This window comes from Micropterus salmoides, unplaced genomic scaffold (genome assembly GCF_014851395.1).
Source record: "Micropterus salmoides isolate LMB-PRFRI ecotype aquatic unplaced genomic scaffold, ASM1485139v1 Ms_hic_scaffold_2, whole genome shotgun sequence".
Taxonomy (NCBI): domain Eukaryota; kingdom Metazoa; phylum Chordata; class Actinopteri; order Centrarchiformes; family Centrarchidae; genus Micropterus; species Micropterus salmoides.
In genome coordinates this window covers 16,785,545-16,810,222 of record NW_024041150.1, presented here as the reverse complement: position 1 = coordinate 16,810,222, position 24,678 = coordinate 16,785,545, and the positions used below count along the sequence as shown (strand labels likewise).

The 24,678-nt window shown below is 41.6% G+C and overlaps 4 protein-coding genes across 5 annotated transcripts; 3 read left to right on the top strand and 1 right to left on the bottom strand.

The window, feature by feature from the left end:
* Window positions 1-32: 32 nt before the first annotated feature.
* LOC119912149 (immunoglobulin kappa light chain-like) lies at window positions 33-7,110 on the top strand. Of its 2 annotated transcripts, none has more exons than XM_038731180.1 (6): window positions 33-4,825; window positions 4,928-5,269; window positions 5,379-5,720; window positions 5,867-5,998; window positions 6,116-6,156; window positions 6,376-7,110. In XM_038731180.1, the coding sequence occupies exons 1-6, from the start codon at window positions 4,762-4,764 to the stop codon at window positions 6,472-6,474; spliced, it is 1,020 nt and encodes a 339-aa protein (XP_038587108.1). In that variant the 5' UTR covers window positions 33-4,761; the 3' UTR covers window positions 6,475-7,110. The 2 variants fall into 2 exon arrangements, with proteins under 2 accessions (XP_038587108.1, XP_038587109.1); XM_038731181.1 differs by having other exon boundaries at window positions 34-4,825; window positions 6,119-6,156.
* Window positions 7,111-7,134: 24 nt separating this feature from the next.
* LOC119911895 (signal-regulatory protein beta-2-like) lies at window positions 7,135-8,451 on the bottom strand. Its single transcript, XM_038730877.1, has 3 exons — window positions 8,421-8,451; window positions 7,951-8,316; window positions 7,135-7,797 (listed from the first exon to the last, which is right to left on the bottom strand). The coding sequence occupies exons 1-3, from the start codon at window positions 8,449-8,451 to the stop codon at window positions 7,349-7,351; spliced, it is 846 nt and encodes a 281-aa protein (XP_038586805.1). The 3' UTR covers window positions 7,135-7,348.
* A 6,173-nt stretch (window positions 8,452-14,624) lies between these two features.
* LOC119911894 lies at window positions 14,625-16,827 on the top strand. Its single transcript, XM_038730876.1, has 6 exons — window positions 14,625-14,704; window positions 14,849-15,209; window positions 15,298-15,395; window positions 16,032-16,142; window positions 16,244-16,278; window positions 16,567-16,827. Exons 1-6 carry the CDS (start codon window positions 14,650-14,652, stop codon window positions 16,687-16,689), a joined length of 783 nt encoding a protein of 260 aa, XP_038586804.1. The 5' UTR covers window positions 14,625-14,649; the 3' UTR covers window positions 16,690-16,827.
* Window positions 16,828-22,180: 5,353 nt separating this feature from the next.
* Window positions 22,181-24,230, top strand: LOC119912473. Its single transcript, XM_038731684.1, has 6 exons — window positions 22,181-22,236; window positions 22,400-22,744; window positions 22,902-22,949; window positions 23,080-23,190; window positions 23,284-23,318; window positions 24,012-24,230. Exons 1-6 carry the CDS (start codon window positions 22,191-22,193, stop codon window positions 24,132-24,134), a joined length of 708 nt encoding a protein of 235 aa, XP_038587612.1. The 5' UTR covers window positions 22,181-22,190; the 3' UTR covers window positions 24,135-24,230.
* Window positions 24,231-24,678: the final 448 nt, after the last annotated feature.

Below are 24,678 nucleotides of genomic sequence, written 5' to 3'. Positions count from 1 at the left end.
AGGATCTGAAAAAAGAATTATTGCTCTACATAAAGATGGCCTAGGCTATAAGAAGGTTGCCAAGACCCTGAAACTGAGCTGCAGCATGGTGGCCAAGACCATAGAGCGGTTCAACAGGGCAGGTTTCACTCAGAACAGGCCTTGCCATGGGTGACCAAAGAAGTAGAGTGCACATGCTCAGCTTCATATCCAGAGGTTGTCTTTGGGAAATAGACATATGAGTGCTGCCAGCATTGCTGCAGAGGTTAAAGGGGTGGGGTGTCAGCCTGTCAGTGCTCAGACCATACGCCACAAATTGTATCAAATTGTTCTGCATAGCTTTCGTCCCAGAAGAAATCTCAGTTTGCTGAAGACAAGCAGACTAAGGACAGGGATTACTGGAACCATGTCCTGTGGTCTGAAGAAACCAAGATAAATGTATTTGTTCAGATGATGTCAAGCGTGTGTACCAGCAACCAGGTGAGGAGAACAAAGACAAGTGTGTCTTGCCTACAGTTAAGCATGGCGGTGGGAGTGTCATGGTCTGGGGCTGCATGAGTGCTGCCGGGGAGCTACAGTTCATTGAATGAACCATGAATGCCAATATGTACTTAAATGACATACTGATCCCCTCCCTTCAAAGACTGGGCTGCAGGGCAGTATTCCAACATGATAACAACCCCAAGACCACCAATGTCTTGCTAAAGAAGCTGAGGGTAAAGGTGATGGACTGGCCAAGCATGTCTCCAGACCTAAACCCTATTGAGCATCTGTGGAGCATCCTCAAACAGAAGGTGGAGGAGTGCAAGGTCTCTAACATCCACCAGCTCCACTGGCAACCTGTGAAGTTCTGGTGCCCAAGAGGGTTAAGGCAGTGCTGGAAAATAATAGTAAGGGGTGACACTACCACTGAGAAGTTCTTACAAAAGCATTTGTAGTATCCTGTCATGCCTAAGAAACGCCAGAGCTCTCATCTGGTTGTAGGAACTGGATAAGCCAACACTGCAGCCATCTTGGCCTCCACTGACTTGACCTGCACCTGTCCTACCGGTTTCTCTATCTGGTACACTGTGTCAAATACCTCACCTGTCTCATCTGTTGCTGCACCTGTATGGGAAGACCACTTTTGCATAAGCACTCCGTTTTCCACAAGAAAACATTGACCTTTCTTACACCCACTTGGGTCGGCACAAACTGCGGCTAAACACTTTTCCAGTGAGGGGTCACTTTTCTGTGCACCAATGAGCCCTTCACGTGTCAACGGCAGTGGCAGAGTCTCTGGCACTTTTTCACACACTTCTGTCGACTCTCCACCAGCCATCCTGTCCTCAGAAAAAAAGTGAACATGGAGTCAGACAACATTACTTCCTGATCTTGTTTCCGAGCTCTAGTCAACATGCTGACCGAGAACATTTATGGGTGTTTTTGAACCAGCTCATCTGGTTCACTCTCAGAAATGGGTACATTGACCACTTCAGGGTCAGGGTACACTTTACCAACCAGAAACCAGCTTAGATTAGACGTGGATGCGATGAAGTGGGGCTGGCACACAACACATACCGATACCTCGGACAACTGTACTGACATCACAGGCTGACTCAGCATCTAAAGGCAAGATACTAGAAAGGATGAAAGACCGCAAACCACCAGCGTCACGTAGTATGGTGACCTGACTCTAATCTTCAACCTGCCCTGTGAGTGATGCAGAACCAGGAAGGATGAACGGCTTAAAAAATTCTCTCATGCTCTCTGTTTTTTTGTTAAACAATCTGCTATGAGGTGACCAGGTTTATGGCAGAAAAAAACACAGCCTGTCTGCCTTAGCACCCAAAGTAGAGTTAGCTAAACCAACTCGGGGTTCCTGTCTGTCACTAGACTTCTTGTTAGCCCTAAGATGTGGTGAAGAGACAAAGGATGAGATTGGCTTACTGAAGACACCCTTATGCGTTAAAGTAAACTTGTCAGCTAGCATAGCTGGTTGCTGTAGGGTAGCCACTTTCTGTTCATTCAAGTAAACGACAATCCTTTCATGCACACGGTTCTTAAACTCTTCCAACAACATCAACTCATCTAAGGAGGGAAAATCATCAGCTTTACAATCCGCACACCAACGATCAAGTTACGTTTTCCCTAGCAAAGTCAGCGTACGTCTGGCCAGCAGCTTTACAGAGGCCCCTAAACCGTTGTCGATATGCCTCAGGCACTAGTTCATAGACCCGCAATACTGCGCGCTCAGCTGTATCAAAACACATATTGTCTTCCACTGAAAGTGCAGCACAAGCTTCCTGAGCCTTGCCAGTCAACTTACATTGTAGCAAAATGGCCCAAACGTCCTTTGGCCATTGCAGAGCTACTGTTTACTGTTTGTCACGTTCCTCCAGATGGTAAGTCCAGGGGAGGAGGAGCAACAATGTTTATAACAATACTGGGGCATTAGAGGACGGGAAGTCATAGTCATGTTCAAACCAAAAGATGATATTTATTACAATACCGATAAGAAGGGTGATCTCCCTCTTTCCATCTTTTAGAAAAGCATCTCAAAAAATTTGAATACCGTGGAAAAGTTCATTGTGAGTACCAGAACCAGACTGAGAGATTAAAGGCTTCGGAACCTTTGCAGGTGTTTTGATTTAATTAGCTGATTAGAGAGCTCTTCACCATCTTTCATTTTTTACTTTCTACTAACACATATGCAAAATGTTAACCTATAAATACAATCGTAATATTTTCTTTTACAGCTGTTAACTATAACATATTGTTGAGTTTAGATCACACTATTTGCAATTAACATAGGAAACTGATTTTAAGTATAATTAGTCTGATCAATTTTAGTAGTAGTGTTGTTCAGCTGTTGGAGCTGAAGAACCTTGCTGGAAGCTGGGGCTGTTATCTCCTGTAGAGCTGGACACAGCAAATCACATCTGGAGGGTTCTGCAATCAACTTCTCTGGCACCTGTAAAGAAAACAAATGGTAGACAGTTAAGCAGCTTCTCCCAAAGTGCCATAAAGCTACGGAACCCTGAGATCACCTCAGCAAGAAAACCTCTCTGGCATGTAACTATAATCAGGGGTGGAAATGTGAAATAAACTGTTACTAATATGTGCAATGGTTTGCTGCGGGACACTGGGCAATAATAATTCATGCTGCTAGACTTCTGTTGACTGCTCAAGTCAGATCTTATTCAACATTTATTATAAGAATCTGTACTACCTTGTTAGGCAAATTCTAATCCACCAAACAAACTCTGACACACCTAATTTCTCACCTTAACTAAACTAACTATTAAACTCAGGAGCACTGCACTAGTTAAAGCCCAGCTACTGTACCTGTCTGCAGGCATAACGCTCATTATATGCTGACAAAAAGGCGGATGCAAATCTCTGCAGGTAGCCTACAACATCTGTTCTGCCGAAGTATGCATCCACCTCTTAAGCTCCCTTTCAGAAACGCTGCTCATCAAACGCAGTTATCACCTCAGATTGTTGATTGCTGAATCACAAGGAATACTACATCTACTAAGTGCAATAACTTAATGATTACTCTAAACGTCCTTCAATATGAACTTCAAATCAATAATCCCCACTGATGAACCCCACAAAGAACAGTATAACGCTATCGTTTTTATAGTACACTTGGACGTGCATGGCTCTCCTCAGCAGGGCAGGCAGAACTAACATTGCCTGTTTGTAAAGTTTACCGTTAACATAACGTCAACTAACAGAGCCTTTACTTTACAACTAAACATGTTTTATTCTGCTGTAAAGTTTCAGATTCAATGGAGATTGACTCCCTTTTGCAGCCAGCCTAAAGAGGCCACTCGATGAACTGCAGTTTAAGTTACTTCCTGACTGGTATCGTAAGTGAGAGCAGGAGGTTGCCGCTTGGTCATAACATGCAGCATGACAAAAAATGTGGTGTTTTTTGAAAATTAAACGGATGTGGGGCTTCCATGGGTCTCAGGTCTGTGTGCCAACATTTCAAGATTCAGGTACATTGTAATCACAGTGGTAGAAAATATTTTAGAAAATCAGAAGCCTATGCAAAGACATATTCTATGAAATGACAGTTACTTTTAGACATTTGGTTCACACAAGATAATAAAGATAAAACGTATTTTCTGCCATAAAGGGGTCCAGACGAGTTTCTGTTGCATCATGTGTTAAATGTAAAGAAGAGGGCGGCAGAGGCTGACATTTCAATAATTTAACTATCCATAATTGAATTGCCAATGAGAACTATTTGGTTATCTTGATGTGAACCACCAGGACCACAGCAGAACAACAGGAACGCTCAGTAAGAAGAGTAAAAAAAAAACAGTTATATAAGACACGTGCACCAAAGGAAACACCAACACCACATCATAGAGTCAGTTTAAGTATGGTTACTTAAGCCATCTGCTTTCATTTTATGAAGCCGTTTCTGTGTTCCTCTATTTGGAATTTGCTTTATCTGACTTCAGATTTAAAGACCTGAGAATTAATATTTTTATATTTCTGTTATTTTATATTCTTGGATTTCCTAGTTTTGTCACTTATTTTTTTATAAAAGTACCACCCCTAGTGTTTGCTTGGTACAGCATTAAGATTACTGTATAGTAGATAGAAACAACATGAAGCCTCATGGGATAATATGAGACATTCTTTGACTTAAGAAGCAGCCAATCAGGTGAGGCTGAAGATGAACCAATCAGATACCTGACACGCTGTCGCAACAGTTGGTCCTGCATGGTGAATCTGTTAAGACTGCTGTCACTTGAGCAAGTCAGACCTGCTGTGTAGAGGATGGGGATAGAAGCAGAGAAGGTGATGGTGTGTCTTCTGATTATTTCCCTGCTCTGGTCTGTGTGTAAGTAAAAAAATCCACTTGTGAGATCTATTTATGTCGTTTTACATACATCGAGGTGATTGTATTATTTAGGCTCCTTGTTATTTTTTCTGTTTCTTTCAGGTGAAGTACGGTCAAGTGACATCTATCAGGCTGCTCTTTTCCAAGCAGTGGAGCTAGGACGCTCAGTTACTATTACATGTCACATCAATATTGCTGGAAGAATTAGGGTATGGTACAAACTAAACACAGGGGGGAGACTACAGCTGGTGGCTTCAACAGATACTTTATATAATCTGACAACATTTAATGAGCAATCAAATCATCATTCAGTGACATCCCACAGCATTAGCAGCCACCTGACCATATCTACAACAATGTGGAGAGACACTGGCACATACTACTGTGGAGTGATGAACTTAAACGAAATTCAGTTTGGACAAGGAACATATTTGATGATAAAAGGTATTTATTCTCTGTAGTTAATTATTCAAGCATTCATACTGAGCTTACTGATCACAGCTGACTGTGAACAGAATACTAATGATCAGACTTCTTTGATTTGTTTCCCAAGGTGCAAAGATGATCAGCGACTCTGTCGTCCAGCAGCCAGAGTCTCAGTCAGTCCAGCCAGGAGACTCTGTGACTCTCAGCTGTTCTGTTCTCACTGGCCACTGTGCAGCAGAACACGTTAGTGTCATGTGGCTGAAAACCTCAGATCATTCTGCTCCAGAAATGATTTACTCCTCTGGAAATAAGAACGACATCTGCCAGAGGACTGAGAGCGGAGAAACTACCTGTGTGTCCAACCTTCTCATGAGGAACCTCAGCTCTGATGATGCTGGAGCCTACTGCTGTGTTGTGACTTTGTGTGGACAGATACTGTTTGGAAATGGGACCAGGATTAATATTCACAGTAAGACAGTATGGAAGAGAGGTGGAAGATATCAGTCCAAGAAAATCTACTGTATTAATAAGTTTTATTCTCATGTAAGTAAGCAAAAGTTTGTTGTTAAAATCTAAATGAAATACTGTTTGTTCATTGTCACATGTTCAATGGAGACGTTGCCTTCACCAAATCAGATGATCTGAGTCCAACTGTTATTGCGCTGATGCTGTCAAACACTGTTGTTGGGATGGTGACACTTCTGCTTGTATGGACACTTTGTAAGAACCACAAGGAAGATCCCACAAGTATGTAAACTATGTATTATATTGAATATCTGTATATCTGAATTTAAATAGAATATTTAAGTAAAATGTTAAATTATATTCTGCCGTTACTAGCATTGATGGTCACTTTGTTTACAGCAGCATTCAGATCTAGTGGTTGGTCTCTTGAAGACAGTCAGGTAATTCATTTGTTTCTTTTAGCTTTTCGTGCCTTGTTTGATTTGTTTTTGATTGCAATTTCAGTTTTATACCTTTAAACGTTCCCATGTAGTTTAATATAATACAATAGTGTTTGTCAGTCACAAGCACCCAGTACCACATGTTAACTATATGCAGGATCTCTCTTAGTCCAAACGTTCAGAACAAATACAAAATATTTGGATTTTCATGTCTTTCAGACCGCAGTTGTCTATGCAGCAGTGTGTTCAGAACCCAGACGCTCCTCCTGCAGACCAGCTTCACTAAAATACAATCAAGACACAGTAGTTTATTCATGAAAAGGGAGACACGCTCATCAAGCGAACTCATCAGAGGATGATTTTTTAAGGATTGCTCCGAAAAAGGAATTTTTCCTTGAAGATCTGCATCTAGTTCTACAGAGCCACCATCAAGAGTCTCCTCACCTCCTCTATCACTGTGTGGTACCCCACATCCAAACAAAGACTGGTGGAGAATACTTAATCACCATAAAAATGATATTTCTATAGTCCAACAATCAAGTGCTTCTGTGTTCTTAGGTTGCCATCCTTAATAGATGCACCTGTTGCATTGACATTTCACCGACACACCATTCACCATCACAGAAAATAGGCCTGTCAGTCTTCTTGTGGTCAGCAGTAAAATACGATAACCTTTGCCGTTGTGCTCTCTTTGTGTTTGTAAGTGGTTTCACGCAGGATGTCCTCATTATGTCGCAATTCTGTTGCAAGACTTTCAGTGGATCACAGGAACCTTTTTTTCAAACTACATGTGAAGAAGCAGAAGTTCACTGATGTTCCATAACACAGTTTACCAGCTTCTTTGTTTTTAACTGCATACAGCTTGTGAGCAAACATCGCAGATGTTATGTAGCGCTGTGGTTGGTAAAACCGGAACAAAATTTATGGCTTGATTAAACAATAGATTCAACGTGATCCGAAGTTTATTATTTGTATGCTTCATCTAATCGTACAAATAATGACTCAAAAATAAGAACACTCTGGGATAGCTTTGTCAAAGTTGCATTTATGAAGAAAAATATAATACAGCAAAAAAGCGAAATCAGAAAGCTAGATGGAATTTTTTTAACTTGTGATAACATATAATTGTAAAAGATATTCTTAACTAAGTTAACACTTTGAACTAAGAAAGCCAACCTCTGCATTAAAAACATCACCCGCATTTGGTGATGTGAAATAAGAAGCAAATAGTTAAAAAGAATAAGAGAAGCCCGGTTCTGATTATGGAGAGCCAGACTAAGATTGTAATCTGTGCCGCTTGGTCTTCAACATCATCTTTGATGAGCAGCTTGCTTCCATTACCGAACAGTATCTCCCCACACGAGGCCACAGCACAGTAGTAGGTTCCAGCATCAGAGGAGCTCAGGTTCATCTTCTGCAAATGGTAGACACAGTTCAGTGAAGGAGGCCCTGATGTGGAGACTTGTTTACACCCATCCCCGAGCGCCTGAAGGACTGCTTGGCGAGATCCATGTCGAAACCAGTAAACACTGTGTTCTCCATCGCAGGTCCCGAAGCGTGCTGTACAGTTGAAAGTCACAGAGCCTCCTTTCAGGATTGTCTCAGATGTTGGCCCCTGGACTATTTCCTTGATGTTGACTCCTAAAATCCACAGGGAAAAACATTTATCACAATAAGCAAAGGAAAAATGGCAATTTTGCTAATACTTCATGTGATTAAAAAAAAGCATTTTTTTGAATGCAAATCTCTGCAGTTTACAGTCAAAATAAATAAAAAATAAATAAAGTACAATACCTTTTACACTAAGAAAGACTCCCTCTCCAAAGTCCACTATGTTGGAGTGTGAGCTTCCACAGTAGTACGTAGCTGAATCTGATAAGTGAACGTCAGAGATGTGGAGATGATTCATCCCTTCCTTCCTTTGCACAGAGAAACGAGGGTTCTTCTCCGTCCAGCGGGAGACTGTGGATGGTTTATCATATTTGTAAATACTAGACAGAAGTTCAGGTCCACTTCCTAAGGTTTGTCGGTACCAGGAGAAGTGCATTGCCACTTGGCTGTCATAGAAGCAATGTAACGTCACATTTTCCCCAACACGAGCAGATATAACCCCAGTGTCCTGCTTGAGTGCCGACGACTGAATCACCGCTGACAGATGAACTAGATCAAAAGGTGTTGAAAACATGTTATAGACATGAGGTGACATTCAAATGAATGAATTAATTCAAATTATAAACTGAAAATATCTTCTATCAAGTACTTACATACTCCAAAGAGGATCGTATACAGGTGCATCTTCTCAGAGGTTTTGAGAACTGAGCACAGCGAAAGAGCAGACAACAGCTTAAAAATGAGGTGACATTTGATTGGTTGCCAAGAGGGTCAAACTGTATGACATAAACATCCGTCTTGGCCTCAATGGAAAGTGAATGAAGATAAGAAAAATGAAGAGCATATAAATGTAGGTTATTCTTCTTTGTCAAACATCCAGGCCAGACAACTAAACTATACAAAAATATAGCAGCAAAAATTTGTATCTTTATTTCTGTCATCTCCTATCAAAAGGTTCCATTACAAAGTTGTAAGACAATAAAACACAAAAATATTATGGACAAAATGCAGGCTTGAGAGCTTAGTGGAGGTGAAATGACATTTAACTTAGTACTTACGTTTTTCCTATAACTAATGCTGTTTCGTTTGCTTTTTTTGTGTAGTAGGTTAGAAATGCTACATGTTTAGTTATGTAAACACCCCCCCCCCCCCCCCGCCCCCATTTTTCACTCTAGTACAGCCTTTACATAAAGATATGTCAGATCAGCACAGATGTCCTTATCTGGTCATCTTATCTGGCTTATGATCTGCTCACAGCTTGTCAGTACAGGAACATGGCCATCATCACGCTCTGCTCTGAGTTTTCTCCAGTCGTGGTACAGTGTTAAAAGAAAAGGTCTGCCTATGCTTGACTACTCTGCTCAGGACTACTCTTCAAGTGCATGGAGGTTGTTCAATATTGTCACGTAAACCTGTTACTATCTGTGATTGAGCATACGTCGGTATCTACGTATACGTACGGAGATATACCGGAAGAGGTGGGGAGATTCAGGGTGTGTTAGGTTACGACGTGTTGGAATAAAGTCAAGCTAAGACAACATATTGTATTGCATCTGTATTAAGGATATACAAAGATAGCAATATTCCACATGGTGTCAGAAGTGGGATGCAGACTGCACGCTGACTCGGGGTTTAGTTTCACTGGAGGAATCCGCCCAGGATGGCAAAGTTTTTGGCGCCGGAGCAGCTTAATTTCACTAAACCGGAGGACTGGCCTGATTGGAAACAACGATTCTCCAGGTACCGAGTAGCAACGAAGCTTAACAAGGAGCCAGCCGATGTCTAGGTCTGTGCATTGATTTATTCTATGGGCCCGGAGGCAGAACAAGTGTACAAATCATTCGTCTTAGAGGATGACGAGGAAGAGGATTTTGACAATGTGCTGAGGCTGTTCGACGAGCACTTTGTGCCGAAAAGCAACGTGATTTTCGAGAGGGCACGTTTCCACTCGCGGACGCAAGAGGTGGGTGAGTCCGTTGAACAGTACATAAGGCACCTGTATGAACTTGCAGCTCACTGTGACTTTCATGAAAAGGAGGAGGAAATAAGAGATAGACTGGTCATAGGGATTAAAGACAAAGATCTTTCATTGAAACTACAAATGACAAGTGAACTCACTCTGAAAAAGGTAGTCGACATGGCCTGCGCTAGTAAAGCAACAGAACAGCGAGGCTGGCGCATCAGGGCACGTTGATGAAGTAAAATCAAAGTCTTATAAAAGTAAAAGGAAAAAAAGTATGAGGCAACAGCAGGAAGGAAAGAAAATGGAAGGCCAAACTGTGGAAGATGTGAGCGCAGGCATGCAAGAGACAAATGCCCAGCTAAAGAGAGAGAATGTAATAAATGCCACAAAATTGGTCACTTTGCAAACAAGTGCAAAACCAGAATGATACAGGAAGTGACTGAAGAAGTTGACAGCTTATTCTTAGGCTCAATAGAAGAAACTACAACCAAGAATGAGGCTACAGTGGATGAAGTCATCACTGATACAGAGCCACCGTGGCGCACAACTCTAGTGATATGCCATACTCCAGTTAGCTTCAAGATAGATTCTGGTGCTGACACAACGATAATAAATGAGGCTACATATAGCCGCCTCCGTGTCAAACCAAAACTTAGGCGTCACTTCTAAACTGGAAAGTCGAGGAGGAAAAGTGGTCCATTTGGGGCAATTCCTAGCTAATACACAAGGGAGAAAAATAACCCACTGTTACTTTAGGGTAATAGTGGCCAAGTCTACAGGTGATAACCTACTGAGCAGATCTGTCGGTGTTCGCCTGGGTCTGATACAACACATAGGAGAAGTCAGTGTGTTTGGGGAGTTAGGACTGCTTAAAGGAGACCCCGTCAAAATAATCCTAAAAGAAAACGCTAAGCCATACAGTGTTGCTGCCCCTCGCCGCATACCCATTCTGCTGCTGCCAAAGGTAGAAGAGGAGCTGAAGAGAATGGAAGAAAATGGCATAATAGAGCGTGTGACGGAGCCCACAGAATGGGTAGCGCCAATGGTGCCTGTGATTAAGCCGACTGGAAAAGTAAGAATCTGAGTAGGTCTTACTAAACTGAATGAGAACGTGAAAAGAGAAGTTTATCTTGCCAACCACAGACAGCATCTTGCACAAACTTGCCGGAAGTAAGGTGTACACAACTCTGGATGCTGCCAGTGGATTTTGGCAGATGGCTCTAGATGAAGAAAGTTCAAAGTTAACTACCTTCATAACACCAAATGGTCGGTACTGTTTTAAACGGCTCTCATTCGGAATAACATCGGCAACAGAGATATTCCAAAGGAGGATGCAAGAACTACTGCAGGATCATGAGGGCATGGTAGTTTACATGGACGACATACTTGTGTTTGGACCCACTCTGGAAGAACACGACCGCCGCCTGAAAAGAGTGATGGAGACAATCCGCGCATCTGGCTTAAAACTCAACCGCCAGAAGTGTAAGTTCAGGCAGGCATCCCTTCACTTCCTGGGCCAAGTAATCAGTCAGGAGGGAGTGACTCCGAGCCCAGAAAGAGTGTCTGCCATCACCGCCTTAGAGACACCTACAAATGTGAGTGAGTTAAAAAGGATACTTGGCATGGTGAATTATGTTGGCAGATACATACTCAACTTGTCACAAATCCTTCATCCCCTTAACGAGCTGTTGAAGAATGCAGTGGCATGGGTGTGGGACTCGCAGCAAGAAGCAGCCTTTAAGAAGGTAAAAACAATGATATTCTCTGCACCTGTCCTTGAGTACTTTGATCCAAAACTGCCTACTGTAGTAGGTGCTGACGCATCCAGTTATGGATTAGGAGGAGTACTGCTGCAAAATCATGGAGACACACTCAAACCAGTAGCCTACTGCTCACGTACACTAAGTGAGGCGGAAAAGAAGTATGCACAGATAGAAAAGGAGTGCCTTGCTAGTGTATGGGCTTCAGAAAAGTTCTATCTATATCTGTGTGGTCTGGAAAGCTGCAAATTACTTACCGACCATAAACCACTGGTGACACTCATCAACCACAGAGACCTAGACAAAACTCCACTGAGGTGTCAACGACTTCTGATCCGCCTAATGAAGTTCAACCCTGTCGCTGAGTACATCCCAGGTAAGAACCTGATAATACCTGACGTTCTGTCGAGGCACCCGGAGTCAAATGCGGAAGACACAAAATGAGCAGGAAAGGCCTAAAACAGTGCTGGAGTGCATAAAGGCAGAGACAGAGCAGGATGAAACCCTGCAGAAGGTCAGACCATACATTAAGTCTGGCTGGCCGCGATATAAAAAGGATGTCGTCAGACCAGCTTTAGACTATTTTAAGGAGAGAAGTAGTCTTAGTGAGCATAATGGACTGGTGAAGAAGGGAAGCCAAATAGTGATTCCACAAACAATAAGAACTGAGAGACTGGAGAGGATCCACCACGGGCATCAAGGCTTAAACAAATCCAGGGAGAGATACAAAGATGCCGTCTGGTGGCCAAAGATTAGCCATGCGGTGAAGGAGAAAGTCTCCTCATGCCCACACTGTAATGAGCACAAACCGAGCCAAAGCACACGGTTCAGGATACCTGAAGAGCTGATTACAGATAACGGCCCGCAGTTTACCTCACAGCTCTTCCAGGTCTTCACATCCAAGTATGACATCCAGCATACTAAATCAAGCCCATACTATCCCCAAGCTAATGGGATGGCAGAGCGAGCTGTCAGGACCGCTAAAAGCATCCTGAGGCAACAGGACCCCCAGCTAGCTCTCCTGATCTACAGGAACACAGCCACGGAGCCGACAAAAGAATGGGAAGGAGACTGCGAACCACAGTCCCCAAGCTCCACCATCAGTTGACACCGGCATGGCCCAATCTGTCTACAATCAGGCAGACAGATGCCAAAGCTAAGCAGGCCTACGAATACACCTACAACAGGAGATACACAACAAAGCCACTTCCTGCCTTAGGTGTCGGCGACAGAGTGCGACTGTAAACAGACTCAGAGAAGACATGGGGAGGGACCGGGGTGATACAGTCTTCGTGTTCTACTCCACGTTCGTTTGTGGTGAAAACGCTACAAGGAGACACCACCAGACGAAACCGGAGGCATCTGGAGATCGTCAACCAAGAAAGGAATGACACTCCGACACAGTCACCAGAAGCCTGAGCATACGTCGGTATCTAAGTATACGTACAGAGATACCGGAAGAGGTGGGGAGATTCAGGGTGTGTTAGGTTACGACGTGTTGGAATAAAGTCAAGCTAAGACAACATACCGCCTCCTCATCTGTATTAAGGATATACAAAGATAGCAATATTACACAAATATGACCACTGCAGACCAGGACACCCCACAAGAGCTGCAATCATCAGATCATCAGGTCATCTAGCCATCTGGCCGTGGTCAAAGTTCACTTGCTGTCTACTATATCCTACCCACTGTGGTCATAATTTTATGGTTAATGTGTATATTAGCTATAGGAACACTCTAATCCGGAGATCTGGAGAGAAAGAGTAGTGGAGAAGCTCAAACGAGATATTTACATCCTAAAGAAGCATCTCTGCTCAAACCTACCAACCCCACGCTAAATCTAGTAGGAAAGTCGACAAGTTGTTAACACTGCCATCGAGCAAACTGGCAAGATGATGAAATGGTTAAGGGCCCACAGGGTAGAGGACTTAGGTTACAGCGGCATATGTATTGTTAGAATTGAATACTGGAATATGGTTCCTACTCAGTCCCTGTGAATTGCACACCTGGTGTGTATGCGCCAAAAAAGTTTCTAGCTTCCGAGGTATGTGGTCCATTGAATATGCGTTTCTCCTCCTGGCCCTGCCCATTAGTTCCTGAACAGGCGATAGACTTTACATTGTGATGACATCATACATTTTTAAATGTTTTTTCTCAACTCTAGGAATTTTTTTCAAATATTAAAAAAATTAATTACACTATAATGGATCAAAAATGTATTAAAGAGTCATACTTGACATAGTTTGCAGTTTGAGGTCATGTCAGGAAAGCCAAGTTCACAACTTCATTAATTACATACACAGTGTACACAGTATTTTGGGAGTCAGAGATCTGTAGTGCCTCCCTGAGGGGAACACTTGAAATGGTGAGCTTGATTAGAGAGGGAGATTATCATATCAGCTGATTACACAAGAAGATGGAGAATGCATGTGCATGAACAATGGCTTCTCTGGGTCTGATAAAAGAAGCTATAGGTACTTAAAGTGCTGTCAGTGACACTGCCCCCCTGTCACTGCAAATCAGTTGCACCACTGTGTGAAAGTCTGTGGCACCAAGTTTTTTTGGGCATCAGCGACAACCTTACATGGTCCTCCAACTCCTCCAACATCACCTCCCTTGCCAAGATAGCACAGCAGCAGCGTCACTGAAATGAACACTGAAATGTCAGTTCTGCTGCTGTCATCATGCTCCTCTGGTAATTTTTCATTGTATTATCTAAAAAATAAGTAATTACGATGTGGGGTTTTTTTTGTTGTTTTTTTTACATTAAACAGAGACTTGCTTATTTGGTAACTGTTTTGTCTGTATTATTGTGTTTTCCGTGTTTTGCTTTCTGTGCACCTTGGCCCCAGAAAGGAAAAACATTTTGTTCAACTGCATACTTAAATATAGATGACAAACTTGCATGTGTTTTATGCATTTAAATCACATGCAATCTGTCTTATCAGACTGTTACAGATGAGGTGAAGATACCTTCCATTATATGTCAAACTGTAAGAATTGTTACTTATGCCGTCTGAAAATAAACGGTACAAATAGGTACAGAGACTTTGTAATTTGAGCTTCATTGCATGAACTATTTAATACCCGCCCCTTTTCAATGAAAGCCCCTTTTCTGTGTCTATTCCATATAAGTGCCTTTGCTGTGACACGGTAATGCACACAATGAAGAGCTTCACCTTAATAACAGCCTTACTTCTCTGCAGCCTCAGTAAGCACTGGCATTGAATTATTCTGAGCAGCAATCTCAGCAAGTCACCCACTTTTATTTTTTGACTTGCAAATTAGTAGTGTTGAACTATTGTGTCATACTCCGCTGAGGAATAACTCTTGTTATCTCTGCTGTTTGTTTCAGGCTGGATCTCTGACTCAGTTTCTGAGTCTCAGACTGTGGAGGTCCAGTCTGGTGAAGAAGTCACTCTGCTGTGCTCCAACATTTCCAGAACTCCAACTCAGACAGACTGGTTCAGACTGATCAACAGAACCAAACCCAGCTGTATCTCCTCCATGTTCCAGTCTGATGGGAATGCTTCATTCTGTCACGGATTTCAAAATGGAAGATTTGAAATGAGCTCCAATGTCTCCACTGTCTTTCTTAAAATCAAAAAAGTGGATTTATCTGACTCTGGACTGTATTTCTGTGGATTTTACGTGAAGACACATACAGTCATTGCCAGTGCAACACATTTAAATGTTCCAGGTAAGATTGTAGTCAAGCCTTACCTCTTTCAGACATATAATTTTCCATTAGATTCACCATATATCTAAAAAATAATGTCACAGTAATATAAATACTGTATAAAGACAACAAGAAACCAATATGTCTCAGATGAGTTTATCCCCCTCTTTCTCTAAAAAAGGTATTGGTGACTCTGATGATGAAGTGGATTTTAAGACTAAAAGTAAGGTTCTTCTTTTCTCTCTTAAGATGTGTTTCATTGTGCAAGTTACTATAGAGTCAGTATTTTCAGTCTTAACCATGTCTAAAGCCATCAGATTATAAAACAGAATCAAATTCTATTCATACTAAATTTTCTTGTGAAGTGATCTTTATTAAAGGCCTCTCAAGTGTCACGACCCTGTCCTGAGTTTGTCTGGATTATATTATTTTGGCCATGCCTTCTCTGTGTTTTGGTTTTGGTTCCTCTGTGTCTGGGTTTCAGTCCTGTCTGTGTATCTTGTTGGGGAGTCTGCATTTTTGTTCCATGTTGTTCCTAGTCCTGTGCCTTAGTTCATGTCGTAGTATTTGCTTCTAGTTCTTTCTCTGCATCATTTTGGTTTAGTCTGCTCGGTACTATTTTTTGTTTATCGGCCACTCCCTGTAAGTGTGCTCGCCTTATGTTAAATAAACCTTTTTGTACCGTACCAACTCTGCTCAGTGTCCTGCGTTTGGGTCCACCAACCTGCCTCACCATACAAACTGTGACATCAAGATTTTTTTGATTCTGCAAGTAACCATAGAGCCAGTATTGTCAATCGTAATCATGTCTAAAACTACCAAATTAAAATTGAATCTATTTATATAATTGTTCTTGTAGAGGAGCTGGATGGAATTACAAACCTAATGAGTGTGATCCTGGTTGGTCTGACTGTTTTCCTCACTATAGTCGTCATTGTTCTGGCTGTTAAAATCAGGAAACTTCAGACAGGTACAGTAGATTTATAATTTGATGATGGATAAATCCAAAACAAGGTACAGTATATGGTCAGTAATAATGAACTAATGAGAAGTTTGTCTTCTGCCATTCAGCTGAGAATGAAGAACTGCAGCCAGAGGAAAACAAGGTGAACTCACAATTAAAACTGTGTTATGGCCTTAAAGATGCATTTAAACACATTAAAAGTATGTTAATGATCAGGCACTACAATAGTTATCTTTAACCTTTATTTTTCCCCCTCTGAAATGACGTTTCTGTGTATTTAATGCATATGTATATAACCACTGTAAAGGTGTAGCAGTTTTATTTCTGTCAATGAGCTTATCTCATACAATCTGGCCTATATTATTTTGCTATTGAATAACCTTGAGTTTTTCTGTGTTGGAATTTATTTTGAAATTACTGTGATTTACAGAATCTGGGCTCAGATGACCTGAACTATGCAGCTCTAAGTTTCCAGGCAAAACTGAACAAACCCCGCAGGCCTGCATCTCAGAGAGAGCTGGAGCCAAATGTTGTGTATGCTGCCACCAGATAGACTCAGAAAGCACCTGGAACTGCAGCTCTGAGTGGAATTGATGCTTTATGATATTAATCTACTGTTGTGCTTTTGTGTGTGCGTATAGTGAGTGGAATGAGTCACTGTCAAAAAATAAATTTGGATTATTTTCCCCTGTATTTTCACGCTCATGTTTCTCTCTTGGTCACAGCGTCTCTCTTAATTATTTTGTCTGCCTTTAGTCTGAGAGACAGAGCATGCTTAATGTGTGATGAACGAAAAGTCAGAAAGGACACTGATGGCTGTCACACTTGTGAGAGTGAGATGGTCTGTGGAGGGAGGAGTGAGTGAGATAAACTTCACGTGTTTGGCAGGAAGAGACGGCACAGTGTGGTTTTAGAACAGCTGAGGTGAAATAGTGAGGCCTCTCACGTCAAAACTCTGAAGAAAGTATATAATTGAAGCAGCGATAACTAGCCTACTTATAACAGGATTTAACTAACTGCAATATTAAAACTTTTTAAAAGTGAACAAAAATAACATGCATATTATCTTTATGAGTCAAACGTCTCCACAACTGGAATTTGCCAATTATACCTTTGTTACAACTAGTCTGTTACCCACTGTGCATTTTGCTGCATTAACCAAAAGTAGTCATCCAAGCAATGTACAGTTACCCAGGAGACCATTCCTTTGATGGAAATGATTTTCTCTAATTGTATAGCTAGGACCAATGGACCCTGTGAAACTGATCTTGGCTTTCACTCAGAAGGCTGCCAGTTGTTATGTATACAGAAACCAATGAGTTTTGAATGACATAAGGAGAGACAAAATATCCCTATATATGTAGGATTACCCTACCTCATTTAGCAATGGGCTGCTCATGTGTTATTGCCACAATATTCTTTACATTGTAAAATTCCGTTCATAGATGCTTTAGGAACATATTGTATTGGGTGCTGTAGCTACTGGAGAAGGCATATCAAAGCAAGTGATTTGGTTGGCTAGGCAGCAAGCAAGTATGGTTTTTTGGATTCATTTGAGAATTTTACCATCTCCTCATCATTCCACACATATCTGATGTTTTCGTCTGCTGCCACTTTTCGTCTTTGCTGTCACAAGTGATGTTTAAGTCACACGCTTCATTTACATCTAACAGCCTGAGGGAAGAAGCTGCTCTGGAGTCTTGTGGTACGACAGTGGAAACAGTAACTCTTGCCAAACACCAGAAGGCTTCAACAGGCGGTGGTTGGGGTGGGTACTTATGGAAACATTCCATAAGCTTTCATTGTTATGCAGATGATACTCAGTTATATCTATCGATCAAGCCAGATGAAACTCATCAGTTAGCTAAACTTCAAATGTGCCTTCAGGATGTTAAAACCTGGATGAGCTGTAATTTTCTTATGTTAAACTCAGATAAAACTGAAGTTATTGTTCTGGGGCCTAAGCACCTCCGTGACGCATTATCTAAAGATATAGTTTCCCTGGATGGCATCGCCTTGGCCTCCAGCACCACTGTGAGGAATCTTGGAGTTATCTTTGATCAGGACATGTCGTTTAAGTCCCACATTAAGCAAATTTCAAGGACCGCCTTTTTTCACCTACGTAATATTGCGAAAATCAGGAACATCCTGTCTAAAAATGATGCAGAAAAACTAGTCCATGCATTTGTTACTTCTAGGCTGGATTACTGCAATTCCTTATTATCAGGCTGCTCGAAAAAGTCCATTAAGACTCTTCAGCTGATCCAGAATGCTGCAGCACGTGTTCTGACAGGAACCAGGAAAAGAGATCACATTTCTCCTGTTTTAGCTTCTTTGCATTGGCTTCCAGTAAAATCCAGAATAGAATTTAAAATCATTCTTCTTACCTACAAAGCTCTTAATGGTCAGGCACCATCTTATCTTAAAGAGCTCATAGTACCTTACTACCCCACCAGAGCACTGCTCTCCCAGAATGCAGGGTTACTTGTGGTTCCTAGAGTCTCCAAAAGTAGACTAGGAGCCAGAGCGTTCAGCTATCAAGCTCCTCTCCTGTGGAACCAGGTTCCAGTTTGGGTTCAGGAGGCAGACACCATCTCCACATTTAAGAGTAGGCTTAAGACTTTCCTCTTTGATAAAGCTTATAGTTAGGGCTGGCTCAGGTAGTCCTGAACCATCCCTTAGTTATGCTGCTATAGGCCTAGACTGCCGGGGGATTTCCCATGATGCACTGAGCTCCTCTCTCCTCTACTTTCTCTCCCTCTGTATGCAACCTTATCCCATTATTGCATGTTACTAACACAACTTCTCCCCTTTCTGGTAGTCTTGTGCTTTCTCGTCCCTCTCCTCTCTCCTCCTATCACTTCCTGCAGGTTTTCTGGCTCTGGAGCTGTGGAGTCTGGATCTGTGGCTGCGGGTCGCCTGCTGCCCCCGTGTTCCTGCTCGACACCCTCTACTGCAACGACTATTGTTGCTAGTCTTATTGTTATTATAATCATTAACATTACGATGGTTACCATTAACACTATTATAAATATCTGTACCATTTAGTTTATAGCAACATTACCTTCGCTGTCTGTACCTCTGTGTGTATATTGTGTAGGCTGCCTCCCTCCCCTCTCTCTCCCCTTACATCCCTCTCTCTCTCTCTCTCTCTCTTTCTCTCTCTCTCTCTCTTTCACTCTCTTTCTCTCTCTCTTTCTCTCTCTCTCTCTCTCACCCCAACCGGTCGAGGCAGATGGCCGCCCACCCTGAGCCATGGTTCTGCTCGAGGTTTCTGCCTCTTAAAAGGAAGTTTTTCCTTGCCTCTGTCGCCTAGTGCTTGCTCTTGGTGGGAACTGTTGGGCTTCTGTAAATATCATCACAGAGTACGGTCTAGACCTGCTCTTTTATGAAAAGCGCTGTGAGATAACTGTTGTTGTGATTTGGCGCTATATAAATAAAATTGAATTGAAAAATTGAATTGAATTGAAAATACTTTCTTTTAGAATCCTTTGGGCTCTGTGCAGGGACCTCACCTCACCGATATCATTGATGCCAGATGCGCACAAAAAATCTTCTAAGCAGTGTGATCTGCACCCCATGCAGAGCCCTCCTGTCCTGGGCCGTGCACATGTGGTGATCACTAAGACAATACAATCCTTCCCCAAACTGAAAGCTTGCATGAATGTAGAGGTGAGTTCTCTATCCAGAGCCAGTAGTGGTGACACTACAGTGGCGTTCGTGGAGTCCCTGTAGTAGCATGTATTAAGTCCAATCCTCATGCTTGGGTTTATTCTTTTCGGCCGAGGGAGGGTGGTAATTGTTATTGTATTAATTTCCCCTTGGTGGCATTCATTTTTTTTGTAAGCTAACTTTTAAGTTTGCTGGCGTGTTGTCTAACCGTAACTTAAACTGGGCACCTTTTTGAGAATACCTTGGTTAATTTAAATCGTAAATAAACCCAACCTATACCGATAAATCTGTCTGCTTGCTTCCCTCAACCTGGAATGGTTTTATTATTTTCACTAACCTCCTCCTCCCCTGGACTTTCCACTGGAAGTTAGTAACAACCGGTCTCCTGGCTGAAAGTCTGATTTCTGGCCCACTGTCCACCCCAACCAATTCCTCACTTAGACTTTAATGTTAAATATCCTACACCTACCTTTAGCATGCAAAACTGACACTACAGGGCTTTCCCAGTGCGTTACAAACTGAGGCCAGTGGGTCTTGAACATGAGTCCATATGTGACGAATTGACAGTGAGAATATGTTGAAATAGCACCACCAGAGCTAGACTGAAAGCTGGTATCAAGGAGGGCAAAGCGGAGACATCAGCAGAGAGTAGGCTGAGACCTCAAAATGAACAACACCAAAGACATGTGGCAGGCGATCAAAAACATCACAGGATACAAAAGCGGAAGCTTCATGTGTGAGGCCACATTACCATATGGGCTTTCCACCTTTTATGCTCGTTTCGGTCCCTCAACAAAGAGTCAGCTGTAAAGTCTACATGACCTACAGAAGAGCAGCCACCATCAGTATCCAAAGCTGATGTGAGGAGAGTCCTGCTGAGAATAATGTGGGTGAAGCTGCCTGATAACATTCCTGGCCGTGAACTAAAAATATGTGCCAATCAGCTAGTTGATGTTATTACAAATTTTAATGTATAACTGTCAGAGGAGATTGTTCGCTCCTGTTTCAAGACAGCCACCATTGCGCTGTGGCATTCACCCCCATTCTGATGAAGGGCTTTGAAAAACACTCTTTCAATCTCAAAGAATCACAAACTGGTATCAACACATTTGCTGTAATATGTCACTGATGATTCCGCTGGGTGGCGTCCTCGCTGAATATATTCCAATCTGTGCACTCAAAACAGTCCTGTAGGGCTGCTGTAGCCTCATCTGTCCACACTTAGACTGTTTTTACTGTTGGTCTGACCCTTTTCATCAGCTGGGTGTTAAGTAGGCAGAAGAAACAGACATATATGGTATGATAGACCAAAATTGGGTTTTGTAGCTGCCAGAAATGTTTGTGTTTATGATCCAGGGTATGTGTTCCCCTGGGGCCTGTACCACAATGTGGTTCAATTACTTACAGGGGTAGAGGTGTGACCGCAGAGCCTAATCACAATTGTTAGGGTTAGAGACGGCAGATAATGAAAAGATATCCTGGGTATGTTGAATTTGCTTCATGGTACAGTGCCCTGGTGGGGATGTGGACATGAATTTAGGTAAAACAATTCTAGGATCTGTGTGCTTACAATCACCAGCTACAATAAAAACACCATCCAGTTGTTGTGTCTTGTGACTGCTGAGGACCTCATACAGTCCTATAGTATTTTTTGTAATATGTACTTGGAGGAATGTAAACAACTGATAATATGGCTAACATCTTAACAATAAAAATTCCACAGGTAACCCAATGGCCATCTGGTTTGACTAGATTTGAGCACCACTGATGTAAACACATAGAGTGCCTCCTCTGGTCTTTACGGAGTCTCGTGTTCTGCCAGAGCTGGGGAACCAGGTCTCAGAAAAAATGACGGCACATCACTCTCTGATTTCCAGTTGCTGAGTTAGCCTGAGCAATATTTTATATATTCCTGCGACCAGACCTGCCTAGCGAGGAGCAAGGTGAGGCTTGGTCGGGCTGGTCTGGTTGTCTGTACGGGAGATGCCCTGAGCAGTGATCGTCTCAAAACCTACTCCACTTAATACAACAGGTACATGCAACCACAACTGATTTTTCAAGTAAATGGAAAAGCAACTGAATGGCCTTTAACAGACAGAAATTTGAAAAAGCTTTACGTTGTGGGTCAACAAGACACATTTGAGCATCAACAAGAAGACTCCAATTTGATAAGATTTTGAGTTTTTAGTATCAAAAGTCATATTTCAGAGTTTATGTTGTTGGAAATTACATCAGGTTTAAATACATGCAAAGGCATTACATTGCATTGGCAGGTCAGTGTTAGCGGAAAGATGAAAAACAAAAGACGCCCCGCCTCTCTAATACCCTTTATAAGAGCTCAGTAGTACAGACTTATCTTGCAGTGACACGATTAAATGCACAATGAGGAGCTTTACCTTGATAACAGCTTTACTTCTCTGCAGCCTCAGTAAGTACTGACACTTGGTTATTCTCAGCACAAAATAATAAAACCATCAGAATTCAAACTTGTAAACTGGAACTGAATTAATAGTTGTTGTTGCCTTATTACAGTATCTGCTGCATTATACGCTCAGGGATAAATCTCTTGTTGTCTCTGCTGTTTGTTTCAGGCTGGATCTCTGTCTCAGTTTCTGAGTCTCAGACTGTGGAGGTCCAGCGTGGAGAAGAAGTCACTCTGCTGTGCTCCAACATTTCCAGAACTCCAACTCAGACAGACTGGTTCAGACTGATCAACAGAACCAAGCCCAGCTGTATCTCCTCCATGTATGAGTCTGATGGCAAAGTTTCATTCTGTCACGGATTTCAAAATCAAAACTTTGAAATGAGCTCCAACATTTCTACTGTCTTTCTTAAAATCAAACAAGTGGATTTATCTGACTCTGGACTGTATTTCTGTGGATTTTACATGGACAAACATACAGTCATTGCCAGTGCAACACACTTAAGCATTAAAGGTAAGATTGCAGTCAAGCCTTACCTCTTTCAGATAACTCTTTTTCTCATCATGTTTATAGTATGTCTCATGTTATGTCACAGTAAAAATATAATAATAATAACAAACAACAAACAATAAATATGTATCAAATGATTTAACCTCCTTATTTTTTAAAGGTGAAATTAATGGTGAATCTGATGATAAAGTGGCTTTTAAGACTGAAAGTAAGGTTTTCCTTTGCTCACAAGATTTTTTTCATCGTGCAAGTTACCATACAGCCAGTAATTTCAATCTTAATCATGTCTAAAACTACCAGATTAATAACAGAATTTATTTATATAAATGTTCTTGTAGAGGAGCCTGGTGGAATGACAAACCTAATGTGTGAGATCCTGGCTGGTCTGGCTGTTTTCTTCACTATAGTCATAATTGTTCTGGCTGTTAAAATCAGAAAACTTCAGACAGGTACAGTAGATTTATAATTTGTTGTAAATGGTAAAAGCAAAGTATTTGGTCACTAATAATTAGCTAATCAGACATTTGTCTTCTGCCATTTAGCTCTGAATGAAGAACCGCAGCCAAAGGAAAACAAGGTGAACTCACAATTAATTTATATAAACTGTGGTTTTAAAGTTGCATTTAAACACATAAGTCTGTTAATGATGTTCCAAGCAGTTGCAGGCGGCTTCAAAGAGGAAATTTAGGCAGGCAGCATAATAGTTATATTTAACCTCAAGTAAAAAATAGTTGCGAGAATGCAAGAGTTGTACACACTTTTTCCCGTCTTCACAAAGGTGATTTTGTTTTTCGTCCCTCTGAAACACCGAAATGCTTCATCACCAGAGGATGAATTGTCAAGAAAGAGACAATTGAGCCTATCTGCTATGCAATTGCATATACTTGCTTGTAGTACAGTAGCAAACAACAAATAGTTGCAACATTGTTATTTTAAAGTTCAAATAAAACCACTGCAAGGTGGAACAATTTTAGTTTTGTTAATGGGTTTTCGTCATACACTCTGACATACATCCTATTGTATATACAACCTTGGTTTAAATCAACAGTTTTTCTTAGGTTTAATGTAAATTATGAAAACAGGGATTATATCAAAAACAGTGTTTTACCATTTAAATTAGACCAAGCTATACTATGTTTAACACTCATATTAGTTTAAATGATCCCTTTTTGGTAGAACCCACAAATCTGCCAATTGTATGGATTTTTGGCAACTCAGCTGCAGCATGTGTGATACAGTATGTGACTATGTGAAATACTCTGTTTTACAGAATCTGGGCTCAGATGAACTGAACTACGCAGCTTTAAGCTTCCAGCCAAAAGCAAAAAGAAACCGCAGGCCTGCATCTGAGAGAGAACTGGAGCCAAATGTTGTGTATGCTGCCACCAGATAGACTCAGAAAGCTACTGGAACTGCAGCCAGCTCAGAGTGGAACTGATGCTTTATGATATTAATCTGCTGTTGATTTCGTGTTTGGGTACTAAGTGGAAGAAGTCACTGGCAAATAATAAATGTTAAATGATTCTATTTTTCCTAGCTTGTGTTTTTTGGCTCTATCTCTGTCAAAGAATCTGTCCTCATTACTTTGTCTGCTGTTAGTCTGAGAGGAAAAAGAACATGAAAGAGCTTTTCAGAAAGGACACTGATGGCTGAGACACTTACTTATAGGGTAAGTCTGTTGGGGGAGGAGTGAGTGAGGTACATGCCACTTATATGGCAGGAAGAGACGGCACAATGTGAACTGAAAATAACTGAGGGGAAAACTAGCTAATGACACAATTAAAGTAGCTGCTGTATTTAGGCTTTTCTGAGAAATAGTGAGGGGGAGAAAAACTATAGAATACACCGGCCCCCTGTGGTGACAAACATTGTCTGTATGAGTCAAATATAAAGTCTCCACAACAAGAAGACTTCAGCCATGAGCACAAACAACAAAG

Excerpts from the sequence above, each read along its gene's own strand:
- LOC119911895 (XM_038730877.1), bottom strand. The coding sequence starts at position 8,451 with ATGCACCTGTATACGATCCTCTTTGGAGTAT. Across the intron at positions 8,317-8,420 it reads TACGATCCTCTTTGGAGTAT|TTCATCTGTCAGCGGTGATT; the intron begins GTAAGTACTTGA and ends CTTTTGATCTAG. Across the intron at positions 7,798-7,950 it reads AGTCTTTCTTAGTGTAAAAG|GAGTCAACATCAAGGAAATA; the intron begins GTATTGTACTTT and ends TGTGGATTTTAG.
- LOC119911894 (XM_038730876.1), top strand. The coding sequence starts at position 14,650 with ATGCACACAATGAAGAGCTTCACCTTAATAACAGCCTTACTTCTCTGC. Across the intron at positions 15,396-16,031 it reads AGTGGATTTTAAGACTAAAA|AGGAGCTGGATGGAATTACA; the intron begins GTAAGGTTCTTC and ends TTGTTCTTGTAG. Across the intron at positions 16,279-16,566 it reads TGCAGCCAGAGGAAAACAAG|AATCTGGGCTCAGATGACCT; the intron begins GTGAACTCACAA and ends TGTGATTTACAG.
- LOC119912149 (XM_038731180.1), top strand. The coding sequence starts at position 4,762 with ATGGGGATAGAAGCAGAGAAGGTGATGGTGTGTCTTCTGATTATTTCC. Across the intron at positions 5,999-6,115 it reads CCACAAGGAAGATCCCACAA|CAGCATTCAGATCTAGTGGT; the intron begins GTATGTAAACTA and ends CTTTGTTTACAG. Across the intron at positions 6,157-6,375 it reads GGTCTCTTGAAGACAGTCAG|ACCGCAGTTGTCTATGCAGC; the intron begins GTAATTCATTTG and ends CATGTCTTTCAG.
- LOC119912473 (XM_038731684.1), top strand. The coding sequence starts at position 22,191 with ATGAGGAGCTTTACCTTGATAACAGCTTTACTTCTCTGCAGCCTCA. Across the intron at positions 22,237-22,399 it reads TTTACTTCTCTGCAGCCTCA|GCTGGATCTCTGTCTCAGTT; the intron begins GTAAGTACTGAC and ends TGTTTGTTTCAG. Across the intron at positions 22,950-23,079 it reads AGTGGCTTTTAAGACTGAAA|AGGAGCCTGGTGGAATGACA; the intron begins GTAAGGTTTTCC and ends ATGTTCTTGTAG.